Consider the following 16,182-nt stretch of genomic DNA (forward strand, 5'->3'; position numbering starts at 1 on the left):
CTTACCCCCTGCCTCTATTTGTACAGATAGGAAAAGCAGTGGTAAAGGCCAGCAGGAGCCACAGTGGCACTTAAGTGATGTGGCTGAACAGATGCAGTTTAAAATTATATTACGTGCTATTTGTGCAGCCCTGGCACCGGCCCAGCAGGCGACCCGGAGCCCGGCGCTGTGTGAGCATGGCGGGCAGGCCTCTGGCGTCCAACCCGCAGCCAAACGCTCCTCGGGAGCATCAGCTCCTGCGCTTCTTGGTCACTGCTCTCAGGTTTCTGGATGAGGTGAATCTCCCCTGCCCTTCAGTTTAACTGCCTCAAAGCCCCAACACGTTTCTGATGCGGAAAAGCATGTTTATGGGTACGGTTTTAGGGCTAATCGCTCCTATCACCTTGACCAGTACGATACGACAGCCCCCACTCACTCTGTATGTTTATAAAATATCTTTTATTATCTGCTTAAAATAGGACTACAAAATCTGGGAGAGTATTTTGTAAATTACAAGAAACCAGCTCAGAATTAGGACTTAGCCTTTTTGTCAGGGACAGGAACTCCCTGCCCCGCAGGACGGCAGCATGGGTACACCTGGGGGCAGCGGCACCCACGTCCCCTTTGCCCAGTGCTGGGGGTGACTCAGGGCCACATCCTCCAGGTGATGCTGTGGGATCCCAGCCCTCTGCCCTGCTGCTCACAGCAGCTGCAGCCCATGTGCTGGTGTTAGCACGGACTTCAGAGGGGCCTTGTCAGAGCCAGGGTTGAAAATGGGGAGTCGCAATGGAAATCAAACCTATTCCACATGTGCAAATCCCAGCTGCAATGGGGCTGCTCCAGGAGCGGGATGGGGGATTCGCAGAGCTGTGTGGCAGCCCCAGCCCACAGCCCGCTTCGTGCTCCTGTCCCCCTGGGGATGCATGCCCGGCCGCTTGCCTTTGCCACCACCACAAAGAATGAGAGACCCACGTCAGATCTCCCCATCAGACAGGGAGGGTGCGTGGAAGGACAGGGATAATGAACCACGGGCTGCACCACAGACTTTATTAAGCGAGAAGGAATTTCAACAGCAAGGAGACCCACCTGCCTTGTGGCTCTCTGCCGTAGCATTTCACAGCTCTGCAATCCAGCCACTGGCAGTCTGGGTGGCTGTTTAATTAACCCACACAGCAATCAGCTCCCAGACAGCCCAGCACAAACCACCCCAGCAGCCTCCGTTCCTGCTCTCCCAGGATTCAGCCCCTTATTCCCAATCACGCCATTTCCTTGTCTAAGAGGGCGACAACTCCTACTGAAACCCCAGTTCAATCGTGCAGATTTCACATTTTTGATGGACTACAGGGAGACCAGTGGCCGCTTGGGATCTCTCCAGCAGCAGATCCAGCAGGGGTTACATCCAGAGCTATTTCCCTGCCTGCTTCTAGAGAGGAAAGAGGAGCCGGGCTGAGCCACCCTGCCCCGGGCCACAGCACACTGCACCAGGACACCGATGTTCTCCCTGCGTGCCAGGGCATGAGCTGTGTCTGAAAGAGCTTGAGCACTGCTGAGCTGCTCCCAGGGGCACAAAGCACTCACGGTGTGGTAACACAGCCCGTATTGATCCATCGGGGGGGCAGAGCTAGGCACCAGCACTGCTCTGGCTGATGCACACCTCAAACCTGCCCCTGGGCTGCTCTGCAAATCACAGGTTTAGCTCTGACCCAGCACTAACGTACGGCTTTAAACCTCTGGGAGGGAGGATTTACCTGATTTACCTGTGCAGCATTAGAGCTGCAGAGCACCAAAGTGGTGGTTTGCTGTGCTGGCTCTGCTCCCTTCCCATCCCAGCGTTTCAGAGCATCAGTTCCAGAGTGCTGCTGCCAGCGGGACCTGAGCAGCCAAACTCAGCTGGCAAAAGCACAGCAGGACTTGCCAAGTCCCCACCAAATTACAAACGGCACAAAGGGTCAAGTTTTGTCATGGCAGGGGCAGATGCAGCGTGGCCTCTACCAACAGGAGAGTGCCAGCTCTTGGCAGGAGAAAACTCAGCCCCGGGACAGGGCCGGCTGGTGGCAGAGCCACACGGGGCTCACATGGCAGGAGGAGATGGAGTGCTGCAGGGGAGCGGCTGCTGTCTGCCAACGGGGGATCCCCCGTCCCCTCCCTGTAGCTTGAACTCTCACACTCTCACAGCTGGGGGTGGGAGGATGCCAATTTCCTCCCGCAGGGACTCCACGCTCTGCTCCCAGCGCTGCTCGTAGTAGACGTTCAGGATACAGCTGGCATTGCGCCCGCTCTGAATCGCCCAGGGAACCAGCTCCGTAGCCAGGACCTGCAGTTTTCTGGAACAAAGTACGCAGAAGATGTTGATTTTGATTTTCTCCTCCAAGTCCCTTTTTCTAGGCAGATGCAAACCCTGTGCCCCTCCACCCTTCTAGCATTCCTCTTGCTTATCTCACAGGGGAAACTCAGGCACCAAAGAGGACAGTGAGCTGGGAGAGTTACAGTCGGCAGCAAACCTGAGACCAGAACTCAGGTTAACATGCAACCCCGTACTGTGCTGGGCCACCAAAACAGATTTGTTGTGGCAGGGAGCAGCACTGTAAGGGTCCTGCTGGCTCCAAACAGCAGCAGCCAGGCTGGGCCCTACTCCTCCTGCCTGGTGTGCTGGGGAAAGAAGATGCTGACAGCACACGGGAGAGTCTGGGCTGGAAAACATCACCAAGGCTGGCACGTCCCCGAGGGCAGAGCCTCCTTCATCGGTGCCTACCGTGCGTTGAGACGGACGGGGCCGAAGGCTGCTCCCAGGATGCACATTGGCAGCCCGGTCTGGACGGCTTCGAACCATTTCACCACGACCTCGCCTGCGAGGAAGGAAGGGAGCAGTGAGCAGGCAGGGAGCGGGCAGGGAGCACGATCCCATGCCAGGACAAGCCCCCTCCTGCGTTACCCACCAGGGACAGCCCAGCAGCTTGGGAAAAGCCTCCCAGCAGGCTGGGTTCCTGCAGATCCTTAGCAAGGAGATGCTAAACCAGGATTCCCCGCACGGCTCTCCCTGTCTCTCAGCATGGAAAAGCCCGTTCCCAACCCCGGTCCCGTCTCAGCCAAAGCCTAAGAGACCTGAAATGCCGGTTCCCACGGGCTCATCAGCCAGGCTCAGCTTGTGACATGCCACTGAGTCAGACACAAAATGAGGGGAAAGGACACAGGGATACGTGGCTGGGGAACAACCAGGAACCCCCGGCTCTTCTGCCTGTGTGCAGAGCTTGTGACACCGCGCTCCCTCGGGGCTGCACAAACACCCACCCACCAGCAGTGCATTGCCCTGCAGGGTGACAGAGGGTGCATGTCCCGTGCTCTCTTGGCTTCCTGTTGCAGGACAGCAATGCTGCAAACCCCCCCGCACGCCTCTGTGGGCTGAAGGATTGGGGAATCCGACCAGTCTAGCCCCGTTCGGTTCCTGGGAGCAGCTGGTGGCCGCACACCATCAATGGGGCTTGCTGGGCAGCTCAGACCGCCGAGCCCACGGCTGCTCACCCAGCATGTTGGTGGGCATGCCCAGGAGGGTGTGCATCAGGTCGTGAACCTCCCGGTACCGCTGGATCACATACGCCAGCTCTTCGTCATCCACAAACTTGGCTGGCATGCGGGTGTCCGGAGAAACCTTCTGTCAAGGCAAAGAGAAATGTTCAGCCCCTGCAGAGCTCCAGCTTCAGGTCTCAGTCGTTAAACAGCAACATGAGTTCCCCGTCAGCACGTCTCCTCCCTCCTAATGCTGTGGCTGTCATTGACACAGACAAAAACCACACAGCACCCGTGACGTACCCAGCATCCCGCAACACCCTGCACCACATCCCAACCTTGCAGATTCCACTAATCCCCTTCATTTCCTGAGGGTGCCCTACAGGTTTTTTTCCACGGCTCTAATCTCCCTCTAAAGCTCATCTGTGGCTCTCAGCACAGGCTGCCAAGAGACCTATTAGCACCTATTAACCCCCACACTCACATTATCCTCCAAAAACCGGACGTATTCGCGGCCCAGTGTGCCGTCGGGCAGCCCCCGCAGCCGGTCCATGTCCAGGGTGGAGAGGCGGATGCGAGGCCGCTCCCTGAAAGGGAAACACAAGTCAGAGAGAGCCTCGTCGTGAAACCCCCACAGCTGGGGGGCTGGAGAAATGGGGACCTGGAGCCCCCCACCCCAGCTGCTGCCCTCCAGGAGCATCTTCCTTGCATGGACCCTGACTGCTCCCCGCGGGGCCAGCCCCATCCCTCATCGTGCTGGGTCACATCATTGCCGAAGGGCTCGACCCGAAGCCTTGGCACTAGGAGCTCTCGTCTCGCTCCCCTCCAGCAATTTTAGTCGGAAGAACCACAGTCTGCCCCTCACTGAGCCGCCGCCGTGCTGGCTGGCAGCCAGGCCCAGGAGCAGATCTCCTCAGTGCCCCTGCAAAGCAGCCAGGACTTCAAAGCAACAGCCCCAGAGAGGGGAGGGAATTTGTTCTAAATGCAGGTTTAGTTTCTTTCCTGCTCGGGCTTTCATCGCCAGCCACGTGGCAGCCATGCACGGAAAGGTCTCCTTGTCCAGGTTGCTGGCAAACAGGCACCGCACGGCCCTGGGACTAAACAAAAACCTTTTATTTCCGTGCAAAGGACGATTTCTTCTCATGATAAAAGCCTCGCAGTGGATCCAGGAACTGCTTAGCTCCTGGAGTGGAGGTGCCAGGGAGATAAGCGGGACCTGCACCAGCTTTACCCTGGCTGCAGACGCTTCCTTGTAAATCTGGTGTCAAAGGGACCTCATCAGCTTGAAAAAAAACCAACTTGCATGCACAACTCTGGCTGCTACAAATCCCTGCTGCACAGCAGGGCAAGGAATGGATGGGATCGTCCCTCCTCAGCCCTCGGTGTCTGTGCCGTGCCCTCGCTCTGGGCAGTTTCCCCGGGGCTCAGCCCCTGCTCCCGGGGCTCTGCGTGCTTTGCTGGGTGGATGTGCAGAGCCCCAGGCAGGATCAGGCTCTGCACAAACACACGACACGAGGCAGCCTTCCCCAGCCCCTTCATGGAACAACACCCAACCGGCAGGCGTGATGAATAATGAGAAGTGGAGAGAAGGAAAGCAAACGAGCAGTAAGATCGTGGTTAATAACAGACATGTTAACTCCCTCCTGCTCCTGAGCCTTGTTGTGCTCGAGTCCCTGTAGACACGGAAGCAAAAGCGATCAAGTCTTGTCTAGGAAGACAAGAGGCCTCGTTTCACAGCTCAGGGAGATGCCGTGGGCGCCTGGAAAGGAGTATGGAGGTGCCCAAGGAGAAGGCAAACCAGGGGAGATGGAGCCTCCAACGCAAGGAGACGCAGCAGCAGGCACAGGGGAGAAAACCCACCACGAGCATGGATCTCATCGCAGCTGGGACAGACAGCACCTGCCAGTGACAGCAGCGAAGCAGAACAGACAGCAGAGCTCAAACAGGGCCCAGGGGCTTCTGCGCTGCTGCCCCCGGCCCTGCCACAGGCTGCTGCCATCATTCAAAATAAAGCAAAATCAGCAAACTGGGGGCTGGGAGCTGAGGAATGGGGTCGGCGGTGAGCCCCCTCCTCACCCCAACCCGCGGCGGGGAGGGGTGGAAGGACAGACGGACAGACAGATGAGGGACAGGGATGGATGCGGATGCGGGGGGACGCACTGGAGGATGCGGTAACCTTCGGGGTGCTGTCTCATCTTGTCCCGCAGGCTCGGCAGGGCCAGGCAGCCCGTGGTCTCCCCGAGGACTGCCACCATGTCTGCAAGAGAGAGCGGGTGGTGAGCGCACGTGCGCTCGGTTTGGTGCCCCCCAGCCCCCCTTGGGGGGCAGGTGAGGAAATGGGGTGATGATCCCCGCGGCCAGGATCAGGCGGGGAGCTTGTGGCAAAGAAAATCCCTGCTCGGCGAGGATCTTCGGCCTCGGGGCTGCTCCTCCTCGCTGCTGGCTGGGAGCGGGATGGGGCTGGGGGCACCGCAGGGGCTGGCAGGAGACTGCTGGGGGTGGTGGGGACCCCTCGCCCCCTTCTACAGCTCCATGTCAAGCCCTAGCCCTGTGTTTGTGCCTTTCTGGGCCAGGAGAAGGAGCAAAGCCCCATTGCATCACCCAGGGGATGGGGGGCTCGGGGTGGGCTTTGCAGGGAGTTACCGGGGGTCGTGGGCATGGGGGGACTCCCCCGGGGCCCCCTTACCGTGCCTGTAGGGATCCCGCAGTGCTGCCAGCGCCGAGCCGGCAGCCAGCAGCGCCTTCTGCAGCGGGCTGGTGGGGATGTGGCCGGGGTACAGCGGGAAGCCCCCCTCCGCCTCCATCAGCACCTCCTCCTCCTCCTCCTCATCTTCCTCCTCCCGGGGCCTGCCGCGGCTCAGCCCGGCTCTGCCTGCGGACAGAGGGGGGGGTCAGAGCCCGGCGGGGCCCCCCCGGGCTCTCGGTGGGTAACGGGCAGGAGGGGGGGCTCTTACCTGGACCACCGGGGGTCGCCCGCAGCAGCGGGACCCCCACGACCGCAGCCACCCGGCGCAGCATGCCGAGTCCCCCGCCCCGGAAGCAAGCGGCGGGGCGGAGCGGGTGGCACGGCCCGGAACGGCTCGGTACAGCCGGGTACAACCCGGTACAGCTCGGTACAGCTCGGTACAGCATGGCGAGCATCCCCGCCGGGCTTTTCGCCGTCTACAAGCCCCCGGGGGTGTCGTGGTGCCGCGTCCGGGACGCGGTGCGGGCGCGGCTGCTGCGCGGTGAGCTTGGAGAGGGGGGGGTTGCGCGGGGCACCGGGATCCTCCTGGGGGTCTCCGGTTTTTATCCTCCTTCCTCACTCCCCCCCGGACCTTTCGGTGTTTTGGCAGAGCTGAATGAGGCCCCGGAGCCCCCCCCGAGGCAGCGCATCCGCTTCCTACCCGCAGCCCCCGGTGCCGGTGGGGAGCCGGGCTTGGTGCCCACATGGGTGCCGGTGCTGGCCGAGCACCCCCTGGGTAAGGGTCTGGGGTCGGGGTTGGGGGTGGTGGGAGTGTGGCGGGGCCGTCCTGATGCTGCTTCTTCCCTTGGCAGTCCGAGGCCCCCGGTTCAGGCAGCTGAAGGTCGGCGCTGGGCACCGGCTGGACGTGAAGGCCTCCGGAGTCTTCGGTGGGTCCCTGCCTGCTGCGAGGGCACGGGGAGAGCAGGCGGTGAGGGATGGGGTGCTGCGGGGCTGTACGGCCGTGCCTGGCTGCCCAGGGGGAAATAAAAGTGCTTAAACATGAGAAAAATGGGTTGTGGGGTGCTGGGAGCGCTGGGATGTTCTGAGACACCGAGCTCTGCTATGTAGTTATGCCCTGCAGTCCTGCTGTGTTCCTCAGGCACAGCTTTTGAGGAGACGTGGCCCTGTCTGGAGGGGAAGGAAAGCATCACTGATCGTGCCATGCTGCCTAAATGCAGGTGTGGGTGACTAAATGCAGGTAATAAAGGGTGCCCCTCTCTCCCGTGTTTCAGTGCTTGGCGTTGGCCACGGGAACAAGCTGCTCACGGATCGCTACCACTGCCACCTCACCAAGGTAGGTGTCAGCCCTGACTGGGCTCACAACACCCCAGTGCAATGCCACAGCTGACCCCTGCCCAGTGCCCCCCGCTGGCCTCGTGGCAGAGTCTGAGTCTCAAACCCAGCGACACTTCTCAGAGCTTTTCTGGGTCCAGAATTTCATCTTTCATGTGCGTATCCACATGTGGCCTGTGTGTAGAGGACGCAGGTATCTTTTTGTCCAACATCGTAGCAGCTCGCACTTTCTGCCGGCTGCACAGTACAGTATTGCTACTCCATTGCTCACTCTTTCCTTGATAAATCACGCTCTTTGCTCTCCTTGAAGGTTTACACCGTCGGTGGGCTGTTTGGGAAAGCTACTGAGGACTTCTCGGACACCGGGAAGCTAGTAGAGAAGGCGACATTTGGTAAGGAACTGAGCTAACACGTGTAAAAAACCAACAAAACAAATAGCATTCCCACTGAATCCAAGCAGGTAACTTACACAAGGATAAAAGGCATGCCCTAAATGCTTTCTAGTCTGTGTTTATGCATGCAGCCCACATGCTGCAGGCATCAGTCCCCCTGTGCTGAATCCAACTGCAATAAATACAAGGCCAGGCTGAGTCCTGAGCACAGTGGTTGCTGTGGATGGGGCGAGACCCAGACCTCTCCATAAATCATGCCTACAGATAGCGGTTGGAAGCTTCTGCTGAATGAGGCTCCTCAAACACTTGATAGGAGGAACTGGAGCCAACATCTTGAAATCAATTAAGAAAAATGATTCTTCCTTTGCAGTGCTGTGCTGTGCTGCCTGGCGCATTAGCATGGTACAGCGAGTAGAGTTGACTCTGCCCTGCTAAAGCCACCTCTCAGCGGCTCTCATCAGCCCATTTAGATGCAACTGCTTGCCAAAGGGATGGTAATACCCTGATGGCACATTTCAGACTGCTGTCTTTCCAGTTTCTGGATGGATAATTGAGACTTTTGTTTCTACCTTAATATTTGCAGATCATATCACAAGGGAGAAGCTGGAACGGATTCTTGCTGTCATTCAAGGAACGAATCACAAGGCCCTGCTGCTGTACGTATCCAGTGGGGAAATGCAGCTGCCCTGGTATGACTGCCATTTACTGATCTTTAAAAGACTTTGTTTACCACAATCAAAGCCTTTAAAGGTTGGAGTGCTAAACAAGAACAGACAGAAATTACTTGGAGTGCTCTGCACTCTGTTTGGAGGCAGCAGCTAAGTGTCCCTTTTGTGTTCTGAAATCTCCAGCTATTTTAGGACCTATCAGCTACAGCAGGACCTACAAAAATATCTTCTAGATGTGACCAAGCACCTCCCTCCTAAACTGCGCAACACTACTGACAGTACACATAGCATAGCATTAAAATTATGCAAAAACTTGATGCATAGGCAGGTTTAATAATAACAAGTGCAGCTCTGCTTTAACTGGGAGCGGGTATATTTTGAATCCCACTGAAGAGAAGTACTCAGTGTCTGCTCTGCTCCTTTTTTTCCTTTTCCAGGCATTCTAACATTGATATGAAAACACAGGAGGCCTATGAGCTGGCTGTCAATGGTTTGATTCGCCCCATGGGGAAGAGCCCTCCGATAATCACAGCAATCCGGTGCCTCCAGTTTGCGCTTCCAGAATTCCAGCTAGGTAGGACTGGTACAAACTGCACTGGGGAAGTCTGAGCATATATCATGGCAAAAACATTGGCAAAATTCAGTTTCTCGTTAGTAACAACGCAGAATGAATTGGTGGGAACTCTTACATCAACTAGCAATCACTGTAGAGAGGCATGATTTGTAGCTTCCAAGATCAAAAGGATCTTAGACTGAGGCAAGAAATCTTGTAAAGCAAATACTTGTGGGACAAAGTTCTTCCTTTAACCAGTATTTTAGTGTAACACAGCTCAGGGGATGTGGGAGGATGTTTAAGCATGGTTTGCTTTTCTGCAGTTTGTCTCCTATTCCTCACACATCATTTGTCTCTTATTACAAAGGTCCCTCTTCTTATCCACCTTAAAATAGCGAAACCTCTGTACGATTCTTCTGTATCCGTGGGTTTGTTTTCTAAAATACTCATTTCTGGAGGACCCAGGACATCCTGCAGTATTCCAGAAAATCATAATCTACCTGTACTATATGTTAAGTAGTCTATTCTACTGAATTATTTCTTTCAGCATGAGTGTGAGGGTCATCTGTGTTTACAGACAAGATCTGAGGTTGTGCCATCTCTTGGCCTGTTCTTAAAGAATCTCTCTGACCTTCCAGAAATCCACTGCGTGCACGAGACTCAGCAGTACCTCCGAAAAATAGTTCACGAGATCGGTCTGGAGCTGAAATCATGTGCTGTGTGCACCCAAGTGCGAAGAATACGCGATGGTGTTTTCACACTGGACGACGCTCTCCTGAGAACGCAGTGGAACCTGCAGAGCATACGGAACGCAATTTCGGACTGTCAGCTTAAAGTGAGAGAGGAGTTGGAGAAAACGCTGGGCCATCAGGATAAAAGCGTTCCTAAGATGGCTGCTGAGGTGGCCAACGAACACCACAAGCAATCTCTGTAGCACAATAACGTCGCTGCACACTGACAGAATGATGGACAGCAGAAAGAAAGAGGTTAATTGCAGTTCACTTCCACCCTTTCCTTGAGATGACTTTAATCAGAGAGGCATTTTTTCATTGACAGGCTGTATCTTTTTTTTTTATTAAGCATTGCAAACAGTTCATTAACAGGAGTTAGCCGTGCCAAAATTCCTGTTGACTTCAGGATTATTAGGTTGCCAGGGGATAGAGAAACCCATTCCCAAATTGTTGAGCAGCAGGAAATACAGACAGCATCTTACAGAGCTGTATTCCCTTGATTGCACAGATCTGTTTGTTCCTTGCAACCAGCAGCATAACTTATCTACTGCACAAATTTTTATTTTCCCCCATGTTCTCGTAGCAGGAGTGTTTTCCTTACATCAGCCCCACTTTCAGACACACAAGAGCCCAAAATCAGATTAGGAGGCAGTGAAGGAGAAAACACAGCTTCCTTGAAGCAACACAGGGAAATGGCTATAACACGGAGTAGGCGTGTGTGGTGGGGAAAGGGGCTTGTAGAGGACTGATACAAAGATGATTTAAACATAAGAATAAAACTGAGAGCGACCCCAGGGGAAAGAGACTGTTACAGGGTGCAATACTTACAAAGATCACTGATTCATTAAAAAAAGCTTTTTTTTTTTTTTTAGTACCGAAGGTATTCAGGGGTCTGTGGTATCCTGCCCTTTAGCAGCTGCCTGCAGACAGCACGTACTGCTCTTCCATGAAACAAAGTTCTGTAATACCAGTTGTTTTCTATTAGCTCATTAGATGTGGACTGGACTTAGCAGAAATAAACTTTGTAAGTTTAAATGGAAATTCTGAAGATATACTTGCCGTTACAACCTGCAGTGTTTTCCCAGCTACATGTCTGAACTACAGACTTGGGTATTTCTAGATTTATAAACCTTATAAAGCAATAGAAGGTATTTGTTCCTCTGCTGGATTTGGGTAAAGGTGAGCATGTTTTACCCTCGAGGTAACCCTGAAAGTATAAGGAGCAACTCTGGGAGGAGCCCTAAGAGGGACTGTGGGGAAGCACTCAAGTAGTAGAGTCCAGGCCTGAAGCATCCCTGAAGTCCTTAACTCAAACCCTGGACTCTTCCCATTGTTCTGGCTCTCTGTGCACTGCAACTAGCAGCCAGAGCAGCCGTGGAGCACAGCTGCCACCCCGTGGCACGTTCCTGTGCCTGCTGCAGACTCACCAAGGGCAGTTTGCTCCTAGCTGGCTGGGTTTGTGCGCGTTCATCCATCGTGGACAATGGACGGAGATCAGGACACCTTCCACTGACGGCTGTCTTGTGCTGACTGAAGCGTAAACCATCCCTGCAGAAGCAGTCTCGGAGCTGGCAGAACGCCGGCACGGCTACAGCCGCACCAGCGCTCCTAGAACTGCACCAAGTAGCCAAATTTAGGCCGTACAGTCACCCTCAGTCCTAGCACCTGACATTGAAACATTCACACTCTCAACACAATTTTGCATTTTAGGACACCGCTCGCTTTCAGTGACTCTGCATTTAGAAGTGAGCGAAGGGAATTCTGCCCCCACCCGTTACTGTCACGCTGCCTCCACTGAGTCTCCAAACAAGATCTGAATAATAGATCTCAAACTTGGCTTAGAACGCATTTTCAGGATTTGTTCCCCACTTCATTTCATGCTTCCCAGGCTCCTAGAGTGAATTGCTGAGAGATGTGAGAGCTGCTTTATTCAGATTGGGTAGTTCAATACAACTTCACATTTCACTGTAGAAAGGATACAAAAACCTCTAGATACCTGAGTAGTTAAGTACAAAAATATAAACCACTCAAACTTCTCCAGTTCCAGTCCTCAAAAGCAAAACAAAACCAAACAACTTCAACCCTCTGCCCTCCCTATTTCTGAGGGTTTCTCTTTTCCTTCAAAGCAGCCATTCCATTGCACATTCGTATGCCCTCACTTCCTCCATCCATTCAGCAGTAGCTCTTCCACCTGCAGATCAGCATATCCAAATTGACCCTGGATGCTGAAGAGAGGCAAAGGCTTGATGGGAATAGTCTTTGCATCAACCTTGAATTACATTTCCAATAAAAAAAATAAAAATAGTGGTGATTGGGTAGCATACAAAAACAAATTTATCCAAAAGTCCACATCTCCATCGCCCCTTTCCACCAGCAGGAACCAGCTGAGAGATTAATAATTTGACATTCCAAAGCCTCTTAGAACAAGGCTGTTAACAGCACTCCTCAAAGTTTGCAAACACACATCTGAGACAGCCTCCTGCTGGATCTAAACAGGAATGACAGCACAAAACGGGCCGGTAACAGTCATTGCAGGATACGGCAGTCTTCAGGTTCAGTGGTAGTCATTGAGCTCCAGATCATACTCAGGGTACAGCTGCTTTGCAGTAACCCCTAGGATGACAGTTCAGGTGTACCCAAAGGCTTCCGTTGGGGGCACTTTTTGATGGGAGAAAGGGGCTCCGTACGCGTTTTCTGGGGTCCTATTTTAAATTTGTCTCAGTGTTCCGGTTAGGGTTACATTTAGGGTTGTTCAGAAAGAACGAAGACACAGAGTCCGGTTGCATGTGGGGCTGCATAAAGGCTCCCCTGGGGAGTTCAGGTGTACGCAAAGGCTTCTGTTGGGGCACTTTATGGGGTTATGGTTAGGGTTAAGGTTAGGGTTAGTGTTAGGGTTTAGGGTTAAGGTTAGGGTTAAGGTTAGGGGTTAGGGATAGGGTTAGGGTCACAGTTAGGGTTCAGGGTTAGGATTAGGGTTAGGGTTTAGGATTAGGGTTAGGGGATAGGCTTAGGGGAAACTTTAGAGTTACGTATAGGGTTGTTTGGAAAGAGCAAATGCACAGAATCCATGTGCATGTGCAATTACATAAAAGCTGCCCAAGGGAGTCCAGGTCTACCCAAAGGCTTCCATTGGGAGCATGTTTTGGTGGGAGAAAGGGGCTCCGTACATGTTTTCTAGGGTCCCACCTTGTTGAGGGATCGTTGAAACAGCAAAGATCCCATGACTTGCTGCAGCTGAGCAAACCAAGCTACCGGGACGACTGTGAGAAGTTCCCATGACAGTGTTCCCACATCGCCCGACCGAGGAATTTAGAAAAATATCATTGCCAGCAGCTGGCTTCAAGGATGGGATCTACGTGACTGCTAACCACAGGGGGCTGTTTTCTTGCAGGTGGGGCTGTTTTCGTGCAGTTGTTTGAGTGCTTTTGACCAATAATCTCGTGTGAGAGACTCCGAGCACAGACCCGAACAGAGATCGCGGGGAAACGCGGGAAAGTGACGTCTGATGGCGAAACGCGGGAAAGTGACGTATTCCGCTTTTACGCGGGAAAGTGACGTAGTGCGGCGAGACGCGGGAAATCCGGAGCCGAGTCGCGGCGTCCGTGGAAACGGCAAACGGGCGCCACCGTGTGGCGAGCTGGCGCATAGCACAGCGGGGAGATCGCCCCCCTGCAGGAGGCGGCTCTCCAGCTTCTCCCGGGTGTTTTCTCCAAGGCAGGTGTACCTTGCAATGCCAAAAAGACCAAATCCTTGGTGCTCTGGGCTCAGGAGGGTTTGCTGAAGAGAATCCCTCTAATGTTTGGCCCAGCTGAGTGGCAGCACATAGGGGATCGTTTATGGGATAACGCCATCTCCAGTGGGAAGCTGGATAAAGATGCATGTGGGACGTGGCACGCCATGATTAATGCACGGAAACCGAACAGCAGCTCGCTGTGGCGGTGGTGCAAGCCTTGTCAGTACCGTCTGGGACTGACAGACTGCTGAGTACAAAACCTGAGACCTCAGGAAGGCGGCTGGCACGATCCTTATCATCAGTTCCTGCACCCACTCTGGTTTGGGGCGTGACCTCTCCAATAAAGCAATCAGTAGCAGAAATAACTGAGGGACTATCGGAGCAGAGTGCTGATGGGGAGTGGGGGCTGCCCTCCTCACCCCCCACGCCGGAAAATCTTGATAAAGCTGCGCTGCCAGCATCGGTGCCGCTGCCAGGCAGCAAGAAATCCTCTCAGGATGCTTCGCCAACGAGAGGTGCAGCAGCAGCTTGCGAAAATCGACCTTCACTGCAGGAGTTGTCCTAAGAACTGCTAGTGAAATTCAAGAACTTAAAAATTACGGATTCAGAGGAGCTTCCTCTCTTGTCTGCCCCACCGGAGCTGACTCCCTCATTATCTATCTATATTTAACTATTTTAAATTTGTCGCAGTGTTCTGGTTAGGGTTACATTTAGGGTTGTTTGGAAAGTGCAAACACAGAGAGTCCAGTTGCATGTGGACTTGTGTAAAGGCTCCCCAGGGGAGTTCAGGTGTACCCAAAGGCTTCTGTTGGGAGCATGTTTTGATGGGAGAAATTGTTGCCTTAAACACGGAGATCAGAATTTAACGAGATTTTTTTTTTTTCTCTTGAACATAGGAATTAAAGAATGTTTCAGCTTGGTAACGTAAGGCTTGCTATTACAACGCGACAAAAGAGCTACAAAATTAACAGGTTAAAGGTAGCAGTACATTTCTAGAAATGATCCCCAAAACTCCAAACTCTTTTATGTATTTTATTAAATAGGACTCCTAACTAGTTGAAGCCACAGATTTTGCTGTGGGGGAAAAGAAAGTTAAATCCATGTTATTGAAACTGAATTCAGCAGTTTGGTAGGAAAAACACACTCAGCAACTTCGGTGTGAGATGAAAATCACTAACTTAGGGAATGAATTTGACTAGAAAGAATATCTTAGTTTATAAATACTGAATGTGACTGAATGACATTTAAATAGTTCCTGAAACACTGTATTTAATTTATAGGCAGAATATACTTATAAATAGTAGAATGACATACATTACAAAAATATATATTCCCTTAAACTTTTCTAACTCTTTAAATTATTTAATAAACTCTTTAATCCTTTAAACTCTTGGCTCATATATCATTAATAAATAATATATTTTTAAAACCATTTCCGTACTATTTAATGAATAACCAAAATGCATGTCTCAAAACTACAATGCCTTAAGAAATTATTGAGAAAAAGACAACTAATCCAGACAAAAAAAAAAAACACTTTCCTAAGTTTTCTTGTAACAACTGTAGTTACAGACAGAGAAACTGCATAATTCACCCAGTGCCTGCACTAAAAGGAAAACCATATCATATTTTACTTAAAAACTACTTTTGAAAAGAAACTAGCCTCTTTACGGATGAGAATCTCTGGCCTTACCAGTTAAACAGAGTGACAGTATATATAAAAAAGGAGCATAATATTATTCCAGCTGATAGCCAAAAAAATAAAATCAGTATAATATGTACTGGTAACACAGCAAAGATATTCTTCATTTGTTAATTTAACAAATGAAGAATTTTAGATGGTAAATTTAAACATATTTGTAAGGTAACTGTAAGGTAAACTATTTGTTTAGTTAAAGTGACTAAGTAAAAATCAGAAGTCGAAGAAAACGAAGTTCAAAACCTAACAGCATGTCACCAAGCCTGTACTTTTTTTTTTTTTTAAACAAACAAACAAACAAACAAACAAAAAAAAAACAAACAAAAAAACCCACAACAGTCAAAGATTCAAAGAATCCACCAGCAAGATTTCAATCAAGGCTACCAAACAATTCCAGTCAGACATTGCAATTAATTTGGGTATCTCGAAGACAATAGCTGAAAAAACACCAACAGATTTGAAAAAGTATACATACTGACCACAGAAATGGGCCTGAAAAGTTAACCTTTTTAACATTTAACACATGAAAATAAATAAGCAACCCTCTAGCACTCACTGCTGTTCCTCTGTTAGACTCTCGACAATGCCTTGGGTTTCCCGTAACGTCCCTTTCTTCTCCTGAAATGACAAATGAAGGGCAGAATTAATACAAACAGTTGTGACAATTTTACACATATTTTTCTGCAGGTGAAATAATTTATGGATGAAACTACCTCTCGAAGTGTAAATTTAGTGGCTCTTGTCACCTGTTTTCCACCTCTTTCCATAGCTGATGTGGCAACACCCACCTCTTTTCTTCCTTGCCTTAATTACTCCCCTTTTTATTCCTGAACCGAAACCAGTTCTGTGTGCCTTGCATCACCCTCACATAACCTGCGTCCTGAAATGGGGGGGTTAAAGTTACC

The 16,182-nt window shown here is 51.8% G+C and overlaps 2 protein-coding genes across 2 annotated transcripts; one reads left to right on the plus strand and one right to left on the minus strand.

Moving 5' to 3' along the window:
- Positions 1-1,012: 1,012 nt before the first annotated feature.
- Positions 1,013-6,624, minus strand: COQ4 (coenzyme Q4). Its single transcript, XM_068657419.1, has 7 exons — positions 6,438-6,624; positions 6,170-6,355; positions 5,644-5,740; positions 3,968-4,070; positions 3,499-3,628; positions 2,732-2,825; positions 1,013-2,303 (listed from the first exon to the last, which is right to left on the minus strand). The coding sequence occupies exons 1-7, from the start codon at positions 6,622-6,624 to the stop codon at positions 2,141-2,143; spliced, it is 960 nt and encodes a 319-aa protein (XP_068513520.1). The 3' UTR covers positions 1,013-2,140.
- On the plus strand, positions 6,586-10,886 carry TRUB2 (TruB pseudouridine synthase family member 2). The gene is made up of 8 exons (XM_068657418.1): positions 6,586-6,710; positions 6,819-6,944; positions 7,021-7,095; positions 7,441-7,502; positions 7,812-7,893; positions 8,477-8,549; positions 8,999-9,135; positions 9,753-10,886. The coding sequence occupies exons 1-8, from the start codon at positions 6,614-6,616 to the stop codon at positions 10,046-10,048; spliced, it is 948 nt and encodes a 315-aa protein (XP_068513519.1). The 5' UTR covers positions 6,586-6,613; the 3' UTR covers positions 10,049-10,886.
- The last annotated feature ends 5,296 nt before the right edge of the window (positions 10,887-16,182 follow it).

The sequence above is a fragment of the Anas acuta genome, chromosome 20 (genome assembly GCF_963932015.1).
Source record: "Anas acuta chromosome 20, bAnaAcu1.1, whole genome shotgun sequence".
In the NCBI taxonomy this organism is placed as follows: Eukaryota; Metazoa; Chordata; class Aves; order Anseriformes; family Anatidae; genus Anas; species Anas acuta.

Excerpts from the sequence above, each read along its gene's own strand:
- TRUB2 (XM_068657418.1), top strand. The coding sequence starts at position 6,614 with ATGGCGAGCATCCCCGCCGGGCTTTTCGCCGTCTACAAGCCCCCGGGG. Across the intron at positions 7,096-7,440 it reads GAAGGCCTCCGGAGTCTTCG|TGCTTGGCGTTGGCCACGGG; the intron begins GTGGGTCCCTGC and ends CCCGTGTTTCAG. Across the intron at positions 8,550-8,998 it reads AATCACAAGGCCCTGCTGCT|GCATTCTAACATTGATATGA; the intron begins GTACGTATCCAG and ends TTCCTTTTCCAG.
- COQ4 (XM_068657419.1), bottom strand. The coding sequence starts at position 6,624 with ATGCTCGCCATGCTGTACCGAGCTGTACCGAGCTGTACCGGGTTGTAC. Across the intron at positions 4,071-5,643 it reads GAAGGTTACCGCATCCTCCA|GGAGCGGCCTCGCATCCGCC; the intron begins GTGCGTCCCCCC and ends TTTCCCTTTCAG. Across the intron at positions 3,629-3,967 it reads TCCGGTTTTTGGAGGATAAT|AAGGTTTCTCCGGACACCCG; the intron begins GTGAGTGTGGGG and ends TTGCCTTGACAG.